The sequence below is a fragment of the Dendrobates tinctorius genome, unplaced genomic scaffold, assembly GCF_039654945.1.
Source record: "Dendrobates tinctorius isolate UK_male_01 unplaced genomic scaffold, ASM3965494v1 ptg000241l, whole genome shotgun sequence".
NCBI classification, from domain to species: Eukaryota; Metazoa; Chordata; class Amphibia; order Anura; family Dendrobatidae; genus Dendrobates; species Dendrobates tinctorius.
The window spans coordinates 3,248,006-3,266,898 of NW_027361908.1; the positions used below are offsets into that span (position 1 = coordinate 3,248,006).

An 18,893-nucleotide genomic window follows, 5' to 3' on the forward strand; every position below is an offset into this window, starting at 1 on the left:
TATTATCTCCACCGTTCTCAGAGTGCTCACGAAGGTCATGGCGGCTGTCATGGCCATTCTGCACTCTCGGGACATGGTCGTGTTACCATACTTGGACGACTTTCTAGTCAATGGACCTTCCTTCCAAACCTGCGCGGAGCGCGTGCGTATTCCTTTGGATACTCTTTCACGCTGGGGCTGGTTGATAATTTAAAAAAAAAAGCCTTCCCCAGCTCCAGATCAGCGGATATCCATTTTTACAGATGATCCTGGACACCTCCCAAGGGTCAGTGTTTCTCCCTCGAGACCCAGACACTTGTTGTCCATCCCCTCATTCCATCTGATTCTTCATGGGGGCACTGGGGAAAATGGTGGCAGCAATGGAAGCTGTTCCCTTCACCCAGCTATACCTCAGTCCTCTGCATCATGCGCTTCTGGCAGCCCCGGACAGGAGTCCGCTCCCTCTCAACTGGCTGTACCACTTGCCCCCGCGGGTCAAGCAGGCACTCAGGTGGTGGATGTTGGAGTCTGCCCTCATCCAGGGGAAATCCTTTCTCCCGGTCCGTTGGCTGATGGTCACTACCGATGCCAGCCTTCTCGGTTGGGAGCTATCTTCCGTCACCACACTGTCCAGGGGCGTTGGTCGCCTCAGGAGTCTCACCTTACGATCAACGTCCCGGAGATCGGGCGTTTTGGTTATCCCTACGGCGGTTCCATCATCTCCTGGCGGGTCATCCCATTCGAATTCAATCAGACAATGCCAGGGCTGTGGCATGCATCAGTCATCAAGGGGGCACTCACAGCAGGGCAGCAATGTGCGAGGTGGTTCATCCTCCGCTGGAGGAACCGCTCGGTCATTTTAGCAGACCACATTCCGGATGTGGAAAACTAGGCGGCAGTCTCCATCAGCCGTCAGGGTCTCACCGCGGGAGAGAGTGCTCTTAACACAGAGGTCTTCCAGCAGATCTGTCATCGCTGGGGGACCCCGGACATGGATCTGATGACTTCAAGAGTAAAAGCCAAAGTTACCGAGTACATTGCTCGGTCTCGGGATCCAGAAGTTTTTGGAGCGGATGCACTGGGTTTTGTATTCCGTACGTGTTTCCCCCCCGCTTCCGTTACTTCCGAGGGTCATCAGGAAGATCAAAGCGGGAGGAGTTCCAGTGATCCTAATCGCTCCAGACAGGCCACATCCCCTGGTGACTACTGGATCGACCAGATCTGCTCTCTCTGGTTCAGATTTGCAACCAGAATTCAGGGTCCCTGTGTTTAACGGTTTGGCCATTGAATCCTTGATCCCAACCCAGGCTGGCTTCTCCCATCACGTGGTTTCGATCATGATGAGCGCCCGGAAGCCGGCATCACTGTGCATCTATCACCACACCGGAAAAAAACGCAAAATAAACTTTCGCAGGGTGGAGAAACCAGACGTCTTTCCCTCATCGTCTCCATTTCTACCATTTTGGAGTCAGGCGTGCCGATTGGCTCCCTCGAAGGTCAGTTCTCTGCTTTATCTGTTTTATTCCAGCGCAGAATTACTTCCAATCTGCCAGTGACTACCTTCTTTCAGGGGGTCTATCATGTGATCCGCCCCCCCCCTTACCCCCTTATAGGATGCCGTTGGATGCATGGGACCTTAGTCTGGTCCTCAGTGTTCTTCAGAAGACTCCATTTCTATTCTTCCACCAGGACAAGGTGGTTTTCAGGCCGTCCCTGGCTTTCTAGACCATCTCAACGAGGATATTGTTATTGTTCTGCACTTGCTTTGTCTGGCATCGGTACATCGTATTGAGAGGGATATTCACGCTCTACATAGTGAAGGCTCTCAGAAGTCAGAAGGTACGTCTCGCAGATGGCATCCTTCCGTAAGTCGAACGCCTTGTTCAACTTGTCACAGGAAGTGCTTAGCCGCCTCGAAGTCCATTATAGCCAAGTGGATTCACTCTGCTATTCATGAATCTTACCATGTTGGAGGAAGCCTCTCCCAGAGGGGATTAGGGCACACTCTACGCGGTTGGTAGTCGTTGCTTGGGCCATTAGACACCTGGCGTTGGCGCAACACGTCTGCATGTATTCTCGAAGCACTACCATATCCACACTCGGGTTTCCACGGATGCGTGTCTGGGCAGCAGTTGCGCCCCTCTGGTCAGTTGACCATGAGGGTTGATCTGTCATATTGTTCCCCACCCAGTGACTGCTTTAGGTTGTCCCATGGCCCTGTGTCCCCCAATGAGGCGAAGGAGAAACAGGGATTTTTGTGTACTCATCGTAAAATCCTTTTCACCCTGTTGGCCTGATGGCTAAGTTTGTTCTTTGGTTTGACATGTTGTTCCTGTATTTGATGGTTATGATCTCCTACTGCTTTGTCACTGAACTGGTTCGGTCTGGAGCCAGTGGTAGGTGTATACTACAGAGGAGGAGCTAACTTTTTTTGTATTAACTTAGTGTCAGCCAACTAGTGGCAGCAGCATACACCCATGGTCCTGTGTCCCCAGATGAGTGGCTCAGAGAAAGGATTTTACGGTGAGTATAGTACGGTGTTTTTTTTTTTTTCTTGTTACGCCATTTATCGATTGGATTAATTGTTTTTACATTTTGATCGGACATTTCTGAACGCTGCGATACCAAATATGTGATTAAAAACACGTGACAAGCACAAATGTGAACAAGTCGGTCGGACACTGTTCACACCACCCACTGACTGAAACACAAAAAGAAAACACAGACAAATGTGCAGAAATACCCTGCAGTAACAAATGTATATTTTTTCATTTTTTTATTGTTTTATTTTCAATGGGGCAAAAGGGGTGAGTTGAACTTTTTGCTTTTCAATGTTTTTTACAACATTATTTTTCTACTTTTTTACCTGCTTCAATAGTTCCCTTAGGAGAATTGAAGCTCCGATCATTCGATCGCTTGTGCTAGCAGTAGCAGAAATCATTATCTCCTATGAATGGGCAAGCGTTCATAGGAAATCTGCAATGATAACCACAGGGGTCTTCTGCAGTCCTCGGCTATGATGTCAACCCATCGGCGATTCCATCCATGGCTGTTAGGTGCACATGACAGCTGATCAAATCAGCTGTCATGTGCTAGGAAAGATGCGGGTTCAGCGCTGGAGCCTGAATGAAAGGGAGATACACGACCTATGATGTATCTATAAGTCATAGGATGTGAAAGGGTTAAGGGTTTGAATATTTATGCAATTGCAATATTTTAGTTTTTAATTTTTCTTTTTCCACCTGACAGGATGTTTTTTTTAATGCGTTGTATAGATTGTAGGTGATACAAAATGAAGAAAAAGTTCTCAAATGATTCTTCTTGGTATGGTTTGTTTTTTTTTCAGTAACAGAAACCTTTTGTCTTATCAATGGTGTGTAGGCTTTTTATATCCACTTTAACTGTTGGTTATTGGGGGGGATGATAGAAGCTGTACTTGCAGCTATCAACTGAGACTGAGTTCAGCAGCGGCATCTCGGCGCTGGAGAGGCAGTGGTTGACTTTTATTTTTCATTAAATGAAGACTTTACCATAGGAAAAAAATAAAACCAATTTAAAAAAGGGACCCGTCTTCATCTTGAGGAAACAGATTTATTGGCTTTATGCTCCTTTTAGTGTTAGAGCTGTAAAAAAAAAAGTTTACCTGAGAAACTGGTTTAAAAAAAAAAAAAAATCATTTCATGTAAACGTATTACTTTTACTGAATTCTTCTGTTTTGAAAAGTTTGTTCCTGGTATTAAAATTCTATAGTTTCTGTTGGTGTTTCATGCCATCAAAGAAAGAAGGGGTCCCAATTGTGCTTTTTTTGGTCTATTTTTTTTTTGCTAGTTTTGACCTTTCATTTGCACCTTTATCCTTTTAGTTTGCGCCTTTTTTAACATTTATTCTATGTGTTCAACTGTTTGTTTTAATTTATGTTCACAATTGTGAGCAAGGTTTTAGGTTTCCAGATGTAAAAGTTGAAAAAATGTGTGCAATTGTAATCTGATATGATTTTATTTACGCCTGAAATTTTTGCATCATTTTTACTCTGAAAAGGCACAAAAAGGTAAAATATCAAAATTAAGAGTAGATTTGATTTTGCTCAAAATTCATAAACCAAATGTGTGAATTTCAGTAATTTTGGCACATCATTAAAACATCAACGATTACCACAAGTCAAAGAAAGGTGACTTTAAGGTAACCATAAATGATGGATCTTATTTTTATTTATATTTTTTACAGGCATGCAATTGAGGTCAATAAGCGAGATTATCGGGCATGGTATGGATTAGGACAGACCTATGAGATCCTAAAGATGCCATTCTACTGCTTGTATTATTATAGACGTGCCCACCAGCTACGGTATTGCATGTTTAGTCTTTGAATATCTATATGTAGGTTTTTATAAATAAAGGCATATTACATTTCATATAGACTTTTATGTGAATTTGAATTAATTGAATTGAAAGAATTTACCATTTTGCAGAATTTTATTTCTTTCAATATAGTTCTAAGTAAAATTATATTATGCGTCCACTCTCGAAAAAAAGCACACTACAACATTGTCAGGCTTTGGCACACTAGCAATTTTGATTCAGATTGTGCATTTTGTACAAAATGTTATTAAGAATTCATGTTTGTAGTGGCAAGTCTGGCACACACAGCACCTGAAACGCAGAACAGGCTTGTTGTTTAGAAGAGCGTATAAATCCGACATCTGGATCCGAATCGCGATCTGATGGCACACTGACCTATATCATTCAATAGGGCTGCCAGATGGCCAGTTTTTCTATAGGTCTAACTGTAAGAACAAAATCTCAGCGTGCACTATTCCAGGTATTGGATGTGACTTGCACATTCAAGTCTGACTGCATAAAAAAAAATCATATCCTACACATATCTGATTTTTAGAGATACACCTCTTTTGTTGGAAACTATATTTGATATTGTACATTTTGAATGTACAGTAGAGGTATGAAAACAGATGGTACACAGATGTAAAAATGGACACCCACATGATAAGCTTCTGAATTTTCAGGATAAAACTCTTATGACGACATTTCATACACTTCTGTCTCTAACCCATTATTAAGCAATAGTGCTACTTTTGGTGATGGCTACATGGTATGTTGATGCAACTGTGTGATGCAAATGCCATTGGATATGTAAATCTCAAAGTCTATAATATCTTTAAAATTGTATTTGTGCCAAGATAAAGATATTGTAATGGTTGTAAAAACAATTATGATGCAACTGCCCAGTCCATAAGTTGATGTAAAAAAAAATAAAAAAAATCACTGATCTCTTTTCAGGCCAAATGACTCCCGAATGCTCGTTGCCTTAGGTGAATGTTATGAAAAGCTGAACCAACTTGTGGAAGCTAAAAAAGTATGTTTTAAAGTTCTGTGTGAATTGTAATGAGACATGCAATTGTATTCTAGTGAGGGAATAAAAAAAACTTTGAAGAAATTATTTTTCTGCAGGTGATTATTATGGTTTGTATTGTAGAATGTGAAGTCAGTCTTTTTTTGGTTGTATCAGAGTACATAGCCCATTATTTTTCTAGCAAGTATTGTACAAATGAAATGCTCTATGAAGAATAGCTTTTTGGAGCAAGTCTATGAACTGAATCTATGCAGTACCTTTATAAAAACTTTTATAAGGGAAGGATAGTAGGCACATAATGTAAGCCTGTTGAGATTTACTCCATGAAGTAAGTCTGGTGGCTTACCCAGGTCCCTGAAATAATACTGGGGGTTATGTGTTTGCATTTTATAAATTGCTATATTCCAAGCTTGAAAATGCTTTTTGTTGCCAATGTAAGTGTAAGTTATGTTTGAAGAATGGAGGAAAAGTGTCAATTGTGGAATACTTCACGCACACTTCACATTGTTAAAGACTGCTGCCCAGATGTAAAGGAAAAATGGAGTGGCTGCACATTACAGAAAATTGGATCTCGCCTCTCATTTTTCAGAGCACTTAAAGGAAAGTAGAAGGCTGATGGGACGCAGTAGGCCATTTCCCTTTTTCCTTTGCACCAGTTTTAAAAAAAAAAAATGTTAATTTATATAAAGGCTATGCATAAAATATTTCAGATTGTGGGAACAAGGCCTGCATGTATTACTAGAAAATGTATAACGTGCCTGTCAGTCATTAATAGAGCAAATGTTGCTGTTTTTCCCCACAACAGTGCTACTGGAGGGCCTATGCTGTTGGTGATGTGGAAAAAATGGCTTTAGTTAAGCTGGCAAAGTAAGTTTTACATTTATCATTTAATGATTGCAATTTTTTATTATGAACTGTTAATGAGGGACAACATAATTTAGGGAATGACTAATTTTCTTCAGAAATATTTTGTACTGAAGAGAGCAGTTGTTCTTTCTAGCTTCTTGATGACTAATGCTAGCTACATTTATCATCAGTTATCTTTGCAATCAAAATCTAAAATGCTTGCTAGAGGTGAATCTGTCTGCCATAACTTCAAACATAGGGCCCAATTCATCAAGATAGGCATTGTTCATGCTAAGCTTGATGAGGAAATGTGCTGTTCATACACTGTTGGCTCATGAAGAGGCGTATGCTTCGCCCCCGTCCAACCGCAGCGCCACCCATTTCGGCAGAGCTGGGAGAAACTGTGAAGATGCCAGGAGTCAAAAAATGTAGGTGCAGCTCTGAGAATTCTAGAGTGAAAATTTTGATTAATTGGGCCCATAGAGAGATATTTTCAGCATATAAGACAGTGTCTATCCTTCAAAATAGATCAGCCTTTTATTACATGAGGAAAATTTAGAGCTTTAATTGAACAATGTGCTTTACTCTGTCGCCTCATTGGGGGACACAGAACCATGGGTGTTATGCTGCTGTCCACTATGAGGCGACACTATGCATAATCTGAAAAAGATTAACTATGGCTCCTCCTCTGCAGTATACACCCCTGGACGGCGTTAGCCTTCTCCAGTTTTTGCTTAGTGTCGCATAGGAGGCACACCTAAAAAAAATTTTATTTTTAATTCCTTTCATTACAGATGAAGAAAAGTGGGTCTCTTGTGAGACTCCCGGCATGGCTCCTTCCTCGGTCCCCTATTAGGGAGTGCCCAGTTGAAGTCGAGATGGCTTTTCCCCATGTCGCTCCTTCCCCAGTCCTTCGAGTGCTGGTTCGAAGTCGAGACCCCCCTCCTTCCCCAATTCCTTTTTTTTTTCGGGTTGAGGTTGAGGCGAGGAGAAAGCCCCCTGGTGGTGACAGCAGCACCCTCCCTAAACCCCTCTGGGGGGCATTAGGTTGAGACGCCTCAGGTAGGGTCTGTACAGGCAGCACTCTGCAGCTCCCAGCAGCATAGGCCAGCACACTGCGACTGCATCCAGGGACCCCAGCCCTGCTGTGGGCTCCTGTCGGGGCCGGGGGTGGGAGTGCAGGCAGGCATGGCACAATAGAGACACAGGGCTCCCCGCGCCCCTGTCTGTGCGGCAGCACCAGCTCTATCGTGCTTCAGAGGGACCCCTCACAGGGCCCCCCTTCTGCTTATAGCCCCACCGCTATCCTGCCTTTAGATCCGGGGGAGTCCGGTTCAGATCCGACCCCCTCCCGGACTTCCGCGCTGGCCTGGAGCCTTTCTGGGCATCAGGAATCTAATTTAGGCTGCGGCTTCGGCCTAGCTGATGCCACCGCCTCCTCTCCGCCCCCGGCCCGCCCCTCGGATGACAAATATGACACTCTACAGTGTCAGAGGGGGCAGATCGAGACAGGGCGCGTTTTTTCACATCTCTGCCTCCCCCTTCTTCACCTTCCTCATCTTCTCGGCGGCTATTTCTGCTGCAGGACATCAGTAGGACCAGGCCAGCCAGTCTGAGGGGGGGGCACAGGACTGCGGATCTTCGGCGCTGGACATAGGGGCACACTGGTGGGGTAAGATCACAGCTGGGTTTCTTACTTGGCTGTGAATCCATATTCCCTATAAGACTCCCCTATAGGTTCCTCTGCATAGCCAGCCCTTCTGCACTCTGTGCACTATGCCGAGCTCAAGGTCCAAGAGAACCAGGCAGGACTGCTTTTATGCATTCTGCACAGCCTGCAAAACCTCTCTCCCCAGTGGCAGCACGTACCCGCACTGCCGGGACTGTATCACTGGGTCAGAACCCCAAGAAGCCCCTACCAATGCTTCGGTGTCTGCTACCACGCCGGAATGGGCTACTCAGATGTCGCAATCTATGACGCAGTCTATAGATAACATAACGTCCACATTGCTGCAGGGTCATGCCTCGGCTATGAACATTACCCAGCATAGGGAGAGCTTGACTCAGGGCCATGACGTCCCTGTCACATCCAGACGTAAGCGGACCCACAGGTCGCGGTCATCTGCGTCATCCCATAGCACACGGTCATCCCCCTCTAGGGAGAGACACCGTAGTTCCAGGTCACCTAGACCGTCCCCTACCAGAGACAGACAACGCAAATCTCCACAGCGATCCCCGACCACAGAAAACCTTCACCCCAGTTCACCCACCAGGGGACGCCTCAGCGATACACAAGATTCGGAAGGCATTTGTGACTCTGGCTCAGACAACGAAACGGAGGGGACCCTGATCCCAATTCCCCCTAGCAATACAGCGCTAGTTGAAGTCGTAATCTCTTCCATCCATCGGGTGCTGGATATTTCTGATCCGCCCCCAGAGGCTCCAGAGCACAAGATTTCGTTTGAAGGTGTTCTAAAACCGCCTAAGGTCTTCTCTAATCACCCAGAATTTAAAACGATCCTTAACAAGCAGTTCTCACAGCCTGAGAAGAAATTCTCCAATCGCAAATATTTAGAGGCAAGGTACCCCTTCCCGCAGAAGGACACCAAAGAATGGACAGATCCACCCGAAGTGGATCCCCCAGTCTCTAGACTAGCAGCACAGACTCTCCTCTCACTGCAAGACAGCTCAACCCTCAGGGACGCAGCAGACCGGCAGGTAGAACGCATGACTCGTTCAATTTTTGAGGCTGCAGGGGCCTCCCTGGCTCCCGTGTTTGCTTCAGTTTCGGCTGCCAAAGCCATTCTGGCTTGGGCCAAAGAATTACAAGATGGCCTCCAAGCACCAACCCCTGGGCTGTCGGACCAAGCGGTTCAAATAGCAGTTGTAGCAGATTACATGCTTCATGCAGCTCTGGATTCAGCAAGGGGTGTAGCGGGGATAGCATCAAACGCCATTACGATTCGGCGTATCCTCTAGCTGCGAGAATGGAAAGCGGACGCGGCCTCAAAGAAGTCCCTCACGCACCTCCCGTACCTCAGTGGGCGGCTTTTCGGTGAAAAATTGGACACAATGATATCCAACGCCACCGGGGGTAAGAGTACCTCTCTCCCTCCACTAAAACCTAAACGCACTTACAAAAAGCGTAACCAAACACGATTCCGATCCTTTTGGAATTCTTCGGGCTGGTCCGTCTCGCGCCCAGCACAAAATCTTAGCCGTTCCCCACGCAGGGACAACTCACGGTCGACGCAAAGGCCGGACAAGACCTGGCAGCCAAAAGCAGGTCAATCAAAGCCCAAAGGAGGAAAACCTCAGACTTTCTCCTCCTCATGACTCACGAACTCCGGAAGACACCCCACTCGTAGGCGGACGACTTTTGCTCTTTCGTCAAGTCTGGCTGCCTATTACAGAAGACAGGTGGGTCAGGGAAAGAGTGTCTTCCGGATACAAGATCGAGTTCACTTCCAATCCACCGAACCGTTTCTACCTCTGTTCCCCCAAAACCACCAGCTAAGGCTCGTGCCTTCTACCAAGCAGTTTCCTCCCTTCTTCAAGCAGGAGTCATAGTACCGGTTCCCGCGGCCGAGCGCTTCTGAGGGTTCTACTCCAATCTATTCGTAGTCCCCAAGAAAGGAGGCAGCGTACGGCCCATAATGGACCTAAAACAACTCAACAAATATGTACGGGTTCGTCATTTTCGCATGGAGTCCCTTCGGTCCATCATTGCGTCCATGGAGCAGGGAGACTATCTCGCCTCCATAGACATACAAGACGCATACCTGCATATACCGATTGCTCCCGACCATCAGAGATTTCTCAGGTTCGCAATCAACCAGGACCACTATCAGTTCGTGGCTCTCCCGTTTGGACTCGCCACGGCTCCCAAAACGTTTACCAAGATCATGGCAGCCACCATAGATGTGCTACATTCCAGAGGCATAGTAGTCGTTCCATACCTGGACGATCTCCTCATCAAGGCTCCCACCTTCAAGGACTGCGAGCTCAGCGTCTCAATCACAATCGACACTCTGAGTCGCCTGGGCTGGTTAGTCAACCTACAAAGGTCATTGACTACTCCGAGTCAGTCTCTGGCCTTCCTGGGGATGCTATTCAACACCTCCAGGGGTCTGGTGCTCCTTCCCAGGGACAAGGCACTGGCTCTCCGTCTAGGAGTCTGCATCCTCCTTCGCAGCCCCCCCGATCTCTCCGGTTTGCCATGAGAGTCCACGGCAGGATGGCGGCAGCAATGGAAGCGGTCCCATTTGCCCAGTTTCACCTCAGACCTCTTCAACTAGCCATTCTCAAGTCCTGGGACAGGTCCTTTTTCCCTCAACAGGGAATTTCGGCTAACATCGTCAACCAGGAGGTACCTGCTCTGGTGGCTCAAGCCAACCTCACTCGCGAAGGGGAAATCCTTTCTCACAGGTCAATGGAAGGTCCTGACCACCGACGCGAGTCTGACGGGTTGGGGTGCGGTGCACTTACATCACAGGGCAAGTGGTTACCAGTGGAGGCGAACATGCCCATCAACATCCTGGAAATTCGTGCCATCCTCCTGGCGTTGAGAGCCTTTCGTCACTTACTGGCAGCCTCTCATATCAGGGTACAATCGGACAATGCCACGGCTGTGGCATATGTGAACCACCAAGGCGGGACACGCAGTACCCAGGCGATGAGAGAAGTGACACACATCCTCCACTGGGCGGAAGACATGGGGTCGGTACTCTGTGGTCCACATTCCGGGTGTGGACAACTGGGAAGCAAACTTCCGCAGCAGACATGGAGTGGACTTGGGAGAGTGGTCTCTCCATCCCGAAATTTTTTGCCAGATCTGCCATCGCTGGGGAACCCCGGACGTGGACCTAATGGCATCCCATTTCAATGCCAAGGTCTCCAACTTCATGGCCAGAACTCACGATCCGTGGTCACTCGGAGCGGATGCCCTGGTTCAGGACTGGACCCAGTTCCAGCTTCTGTACATTTTTCCACCTCTCCCCCTGATATCCAGAGTGGTGAGGAAGATCAAACAAGGAGGAGTTCCAACCATCCTAATCGCGCCAGACTGGCCCAGACGTACATGGTACGCCGACATCGTACAACTTACAGCAGACGCCCCCTGGCGTCTCCCCGACCGTCCCGATCTTCTGTCACAAGGCCCATTCTTCCACCAGAATTCAGGGGCTCTCAATTTGACGGTGTGGCCCTTGAGACCTGGATTCTAACCCAGGCAGGGCTCTCACCGGACGTCATTGGAACCATGATCAGGGCACGGAAGCCAGCCTCTGCCAAGATTTATTACCGTACCTGGAGAGCATTCTTTACCTGGTGCGAATCTCGCGACCAGATCCCACTCCCTTATTCTCTCCCCAAAGTGCTAGGTTTTCTCCAATCTGGTCTGGAGGCCAGACTGTCCCTGGGCTCCCTTAAGAGCCAGGTGTCAGCGCTCTCAGTTCTTTTTCAAAGACGCATTGCTAACAAGCCGCAAGTAAGGACTTTTCTTCAGGGGGTTTCCTGATTGGTTCCCCCCTACAGACGGCCACTAGAAACGTGGAACCTCAACCTGGTCCTGACTGCATTGCAGGGACCTCCCTTCGAACCCCTTTGGGAAGTCCCACTCCGCCTTCTATCCCAGAAGGTGGTCTTTCTGGTGGCAATCACCTCGCTACGCAGGGTGTTTGAACTGTCTGCACTTTCTTGCAGACGGCCCTTCCTGGCTTTTCACCAGGACAAGGTAGTTCTCCGTACGGTCCCATCCTTCCTTCCGAAGGTTGTGTCCAACTTCCACCTCAATGAGGAAATTTCACTGCCATCCCTTTGCCCGGTTCCGGTTCATAGAGTGGAGAAGGCTCTGCATACGCTCGACCTCGCCAGAGCATTGCGTATATACGTGTCTAGGACTGCGCCCTTCCGGAAGTCTGATTCCCTTTTCCTTCTTCCGGAAGGAGTCCGCCAGGGTCTGCCGGCTTCCAAGGCTACCCTCACCAGGTGGATCAAATCCACTATACAAGAGGCTTACCGCCTTAAAAATTCTCCTCTTCCGGCCGGTATTACCGCACATTCTACACGGGAGGTAGGGGCTTCCTGGGCCATTTGGCACCAGGCTTCGGCTCAACAAGTGTGTAAGGCGGCCACTTGGACTAGCTTACACACGTTTACCAAACACTAGAGTTCATACCCAGTCCTCAGCAGACGTGAGCCTGGGTAGACGGGTCCTGCAGGCGGCGGTGCCCCAAGTTTAGGGTCCTGTCTGCACAATATTCGTCCATTGCTTCCCACCCAGGGACTGCTTTGGGACGTCCCATGGTTCTGTGACCCCAATGAGGCGACAGAGTAAAGGAGATTTTTGTGTAATCACCGTAAAATCTCTTTCTCTTAGCCTCTAATTGGGGGACACAGCTCCCACCCTGTTGCCCTTCCGGGCAGTTGTTACGGTTGAGTTCTCATATTGTTCTTTGAGCTCGTACATAGTGGCCTTCTTACAGGCATGGTTATGTTTTCTGTTATATTCCTCCTAATGCTTTTGCACAAAACTGGAGAAGGCTAACGCCGTCCAGGGGTGTATACTGCAGAGGAGGAGCCATAGTTAATCTTTTTCAGATTATGCATAGTGTCGCCTCCTAGTGGACAGCAGCATAACACCCATGGTTCTGTGTCCCCCAATTAGAGGCTAAGAGAAAGATTTTACGGTAAGTACACAAAAATCTCCTTGTCTGCAGAACAGTAGATACGTATATTTTATTTATAATACCTATAGTATTTTGTGTTGTCTGCAGTCACCACTACTTACTAAAGATGGAAATAATAAAATTAGTATGTAACTATGGACCTTTTGAGGTGCTTTATTACCCTAGCTGACTTTTCTTAATTTTGGTGCTATAATAAACTGAATGTCAAACGCACAATAAAAGAATTCCTCTAGTTAATAGACTCCATCCTTAAAGGGGTATTCCTATCTCAATATGTAGCAGTTGTAATAATATTAGCAAATATCTCCAACTAGAAATTTAGTAATGTTCCTCTGATTCGCTATGTTGCTTACCTCATATAAGGCATTGCAGTAGCTTAGGTATTCCTGGTTAGGACTCCTAAGAGCTGTCTGTTACTATGAGTGGTCGTAACCACTGGCAGCAGTCTGTTTCATTGAATAAAATATGCACACAAGTTCAAACATTTAGTCAATATATATCTTATGTACATTGCCAGATTTAGTTTTTCCTACATCAGATAACTGTGCAGTGTCTGGTATTACACGTCTCGTGGCATGTAATCAGAAGATACTCTGAAAAGATGACATTATTATTATAGTGCCATTTATTCCATGGCGCTTTGCATGTGAAAGGGGTATACATAATAAAAAAAACAAGTACAAGAATCTTGAACAATACAAGTCACCGACTGGTATAGAAGGAAAGCGGACTCTGCCCGCGAGGGCTTACAGTCTACAAGGCATGGGTGAGGATACAGTAGGTGAGGGGAGAGCTGGTTGTGCAGTGGTATGGTGGAACGAGATTTACTCCAGTTTGTAGGCTTGTCGGAATAGGTAGGCCTTCAGGCTCCTTTTTAACAGTCTGTTATGTTGGGGTAGAGCGTTCCAGAATAGGAGGTATGCACAGGACAAATCTTGTATGTGATTGTGGGAAGACTAGATAAGAGGGTAGTAGAGAAGGAGATCTTGTGATGATCAGTGGTTGCGTATAGGTAAGTACCAGAAAACTAGGTCACAGATATATGGGGGAGACAGGTTGTGGATGGCTTTGTATACCATGGTTAGTTTTGAACTGGAGTCTCTGGGCCATGGAAAGCCAGTGAAGGGATTAACGGAGGGAAGAGGCTGGTTAATAGCAGAGTGCAGGTGGATTAACCAGGTAGCAGAGTTTAGGCTAGATTGGAGGGGTGCGAAAGTGTTAGAAGAGAGGCTACAGAGCAGGAGGTTGGAGTAGTCGAGGCGGGATATGATGAGAGCATGCACTAGTGTTTTTGCATATTTTTCATTAAGGAATGTACAGATCCAGGAAATATTTTTGAGTTGTAGTCAGCAGGAAGTTGCTGTGGCTTGAATATGCAGTTTGAAGAAGAGTCTAGGGTTACAGAGTCACAGGTGAAATGTACCTGCGATAAAAAAAAATTACAGACCTCTTCATTCTTTGTAGAGGTGAAAACTTGCAAAATTGTCAGTGTATCAAATACTCATTTTCCCACTGTATGTCTCCAATAGTGACAAGGGATTCAAAGTTAGTGTAAATCAAGGTGTTTGGGATTTCTGCAAGGGTGTGCAAGTTTGTGGAGTGCAGTTTGTGCAACTGGAGAGGCAAATGAATGTGAATAGTATGTGGTCAGACAGTGGGAGAGGTTAGTTGGAGAACCGAGGTAGATGAACTTGAGGTCCAGTGTGCGGCCTTCTTTGTGAGTGGCTGCGGAGGGCCATTGAGCAAAGACCGAGCAACGAAGTGAGAGATACAAGCTTAGAGACAGCTGAGTGGGATATTGAAGTCACCCGTGATTACAGTGTTGATATCGGTGGAAAGGAAATGAAGTAACCAGGTGGTGAAGTGGTCAAAAAAGGTGGAGACTGGCCCTGGGGGAAACTAAATGACAGCCAGTTGGAGAGGGAGTAGATGCACAAAGAGTGCACCTCAAAAGAAGGGAGAGTAAGAGAGGGTGGCAGTGGAATTTGGGTGAAAGAACAGTTATCTGACAGGAGAAAACAAACTCTTCCTCCATGCTTGTTGCTGGGGTGGAGAATGTGAGAAAGCTGGAATCCACCATAAGAAAATGCAGCTGAAGAGGCTGTGTCAGTGGGTGAGCGAGGTTTCAGTGATGCCGAGGAAGGAGAAGTTTTTTTTGTTATTTTTTGGTAATGAAAAGATCATGGATGTTTGAAAGTTTGTTTCAGAGCAAGCATTCCATAGAGCTCCTGTTAGAGGGACTGATGAAGTGGGGGCTGGTTGAATGGATATTAGGCTAGAGTGGTTGAGAATTTGAGATAGAAGGGAGGTGGAAGTGACTGCGGGAATGTGGTGAGGAGCACCAGGTTTTGGAGAGATATCACCGGCAGTGAGGAGGAGCAGAGATAGTGTTTGTACGTGGGAGCAGGAGAGGGCATAAAGTGCCTCTGCTTGGAGACAAAGGATTTTATTTTGAGGAACAGATCGGCAGAGATCGATGGGGAGGATGAAGGGAATATATAAAGGAATGCTGTGGGATTTCTTTTCTGAATTGAGCAGAATTGTGACAGCAGTTCCAGATTGTAAGGGTATGTTCACACTGTTTTTTTGCTGAGTTTTTAAAGCAGAAATGGCTAAAAGAAAGAGTTTTAATTGGAAATTGGAAATTTGGGGAGTTTCTGCTATGAAAGCTCAGCAAAAAAAAACCTCACCCTTAGAGAATAGTCAGTTGGCCGTATAACTCGTGCTTGGACTGGCCATCGGCTCTCCTAAACCGAGCCTGACAGCTGCATAGAAATACATGCTATCATGCTCTAGTTGGGAGAGCCGACAGCCAGTCTGAGCATTGCGGTCCTCATCTGAATTATATGGCCATCTGGCTTTTTGCTGATGGAGACATCAGTGCTAGATAAATCATACAATGCAATTTTTAAAGGGAATCTGTCAGCAAGTTTTTGCTATGTAATCTGAGGACAGCATGAGGTGATGGCTGAAACACAGATTTTGGGATCTGTAACTTATTAGGCTGTGTGCTGTTGTTTACTTAATGATGGTTTTATCAACTGTCAATAGACAATGTACACAGAGAGCCTGTTGTGGATAGTGTTGGCTTTCTGAGCTCTGCAGCACGCTACATCTAAAAGCTCTTGATTGTATTACAACTGCTGCACCCAGACAACTGTTGGAATCAGGGTCTCCTCCTACATTATGCTGCTGTCAGAAGACTTACTAAAAATCTGATGACAGATTCCCTTTAAATCTGGACACAAGTATCACATAATTGATAACTAGATTAATTATGGTAATGGTGATTTTTACCTGCTCCCAACATATGTCTTTGTCTTTCTTCTTGAAGACTCCACGAACAGCTGAGTGAGTCTGAACAGGCTGCACAGTGCTACATTAAATATATACAGGATATATACTCTTGTGGGGTAAGTGTAAAAGTTACAGTCTGTCCTTAGCCTTCTAGTGTGGATCATCACACAGCAGTTTACATTGTTTTTTTTCCCCAGGAGAGAGTGGAACATCAAGAAGTGAGCACAGCGTATAGGTACCTGGCTCAGTATTACTTCAAGTGTAAACTGTGGGATGAGGCCTCTGCATGCGCCCAGAAGTGTTTTAATTTTAATGATGTAAGTATGTAACTACATTCTCAGTCATTCTTTAGGAATTGGCCTCTTTTGTTGATGACTGTTAAAAAAGCGAATGTATTTCTTTAATAACACATGGTACGGTGTGGTTGGTGGCTGCAGTGACTATTAAGGAATGGGACTGCAGTGCCTACGGAGAAAATGGGACATGCCGGTTATACCTACTGGGGATGATTGGAACTTGCCTTAATGCAGAGGAAAGATGGAGAGTGGGGGCTTAATTTTTACAACACTGGCAGAGGCAAACACAGAATATTTGAAGAGGGGGTTTCCAAGCGCCTTGGCGCTTTTAATGAAAAGAGCCAGTGTGCACCAATTGTCTTTATATTCCTCATAGGAATTTACATGCAGTTAAAATCCTTACTTACTGTAACTATAATGTCCAACTTACAATAAAAAAATTTAAAAGGCAGGGAATGTTATTAAATAGTAAAAGATGGTTAGGTTAAAGTTTTTTTCTTTTTCTAGACAATTGACTTATTTTTAGTGGTTGTAGCAGTCTGTACAGATGGTGTAAATCCATCTGTAAAATCTTGAAGACTATTCTACAAATTAAGTTTATATGAGGAGCATGACTAGAGACGCCCTCATCAATTATATACATCACAATCATATGTTCTTCTGTTGTGTTGCTCTAGTATTAACATGTAGTGTTACTGTTTCAGACGAGAGAAGAAGGCAAAGCACTTTTGCGCCAGATTCTGCAGCTCCGTAACCAGAATGAAAGCCCCTCTGCCGACCTGCCATCCAACACTCCGTTTTTATTCCCACAGTCCGTTTCTGCCAGCAACACCCCCACAAGAAGAGTATCTCCTTTAAACCTTTCCTCAGTGACTCCATAGTAGCATCCTCCAAGAGGATCCTTGGTGCTACCACCTGCAGTTAAACAGTGCAATAACTGTGGAGAGAAGTTGCTTCTATTGAAGCTCCACTTAGTGCTCGTCTGGTGGGAAAAAAAAAAATATCAAATCATGCTGCCATACCAATGTTGGACTGGTCGGGTTTGTGCTGGCACAAGACAGAGCTTTAGAGAGTGCTATGAGAGGCAGATTTCTTACCTTAATAAGACTATCTGCAATTTATTCTCAATAAATTTTTATACTGTGACCTCAAATACTTTAATTTAGATAGATTGCACTCTAATCTCTTAAAAATAGAGGTGTCAGTGTAACCTACAATCAGACTCCAGTATGGTAAAATAAATTTAATCCATTTGAACAGGGTAGGCTTTTATGCATATGCTGTTTCTCAAACTAATTTTCTTCATAAAAAATTTTGATAGGCAAAAGAACTGTGGAGCATTTTGTTCCATCTGTACAGAACCTTGTACAGCATTAAAGCACCTTCTCATATGAAAAATGCCACTAGGCAGAGTTAAAATAGTATTACACAAAGCCCATTCAAATGAAGTTTTGTTCTGGATAACTGTACTAGAAACCTCCTGTGTCACAATCCAAACCCTTTTGAGATAACTTAGTTAAAGGGATTTTCCAAAATCGCAAGTTATTCTCTGTCCTATGGATTGTCAATGGGACTATAGCAAAATAGCTATGATCTGTACTCAACTTTCTGTGGCAGTCCTATACACAATGATGTTGAGCATGGGCTCCTCTGCTCCACTTAAGACTGAGCTCTGCAGAGCCCTGTTAGGATCTGTAGAGGGTCCCACACGTCAGATGCTAAGCAAGTTATCCCCTAACTAGAGTTGAGCAACTTTGGTCGGATCGGGTTTCATGAAACAAAATTTGTTTCAGATGAAACTGGTCCGACTAGGGCAAAAAAACTCGGAGTTTCGGCCGAAACCCGACCCCAATGCAAGTCAATGGGGAATAAAAGTCAGCAAAAAATAATAAATGGGGAATAAAAGTTTGCTGAATGTTGCAGCACCAATCTATGAACTAAGTCTATGAATGCAGATGCATTCTGAAGCATACACCAAGCTGGAGATTGTCCTAAAGGACTACAATAGCCTACATTGGGATTTCCACAAGTGGGGGTTCCTAGTACATATTCAGAGGACTCATTACAAGATATATTGCCAGGAATACTGGCACAGGTTTCGTTAGAACCCTGGGGAAACAAATTAGAAAATTTCCATGACGTATTATGCAACCTTCTTTCTAGCAACATTGGTTTGAAGGCATCAGTAGAGTGTGAAGTTACATTGAAACTGACTTGTAAACCATATGATGGAATTTGCCCTAGATTGGTTAGACTAGTCTTATTCTTAGGGACCCAAGCCCCTCCTTTGTAGGCCAAATATTGAAGTTTGGTATTGCTTCCTGAAAGGTTACCTTGTCACCAGGGGTATCCTACCCATCCCACAATAGGTATACCAACAGTTAAATTCCATAATTTAGCATTATCTGTGGCATTATTA

The 18,893-nt window shown here is 45.4% G+C and overlaps 1 protein-coding gene across 1 annotated transcript in view; it reads left to right on the forward strand.

Annotated features, from left to right (window-relative positions):
- CDC23 (cell division cycle 23) overlaps positions 1-17,620 on the forward strand; it is an 85,243-nt gene extending 67,623 nt beyond the window's left edge. The window contains exons 11-16 of the mRNA XM_073556913.1: positions 4,204-4,323; positions 5,274-5,349; positions 6,152-6,213; positions 16,216-16,294; positions 16,376-16,495; positions 17,179-17,620. Coding sequence (XP_073413014.1) covers positions 4,204-4,323; positions 5,274-5,349; positions 6,152-6,213; positions 16,216-16,294; positions 16,376-16,495; positions 17,179-17,355 — 634 coding nt within the window. The 3' untranslated portion in view covers positions 17,356-17,620. The remainder of the gene's footprint in view (positions 1-4,203; positions 4,324-5,273; positions 5,350-6,151; positions 6,214-16,215; positions 16,295-16,375; positions 16,496-17,178) is intronic.
- The last annotated feature ends 1,273 nt before the right edge of the window (positions 17,621-18,893 follow it).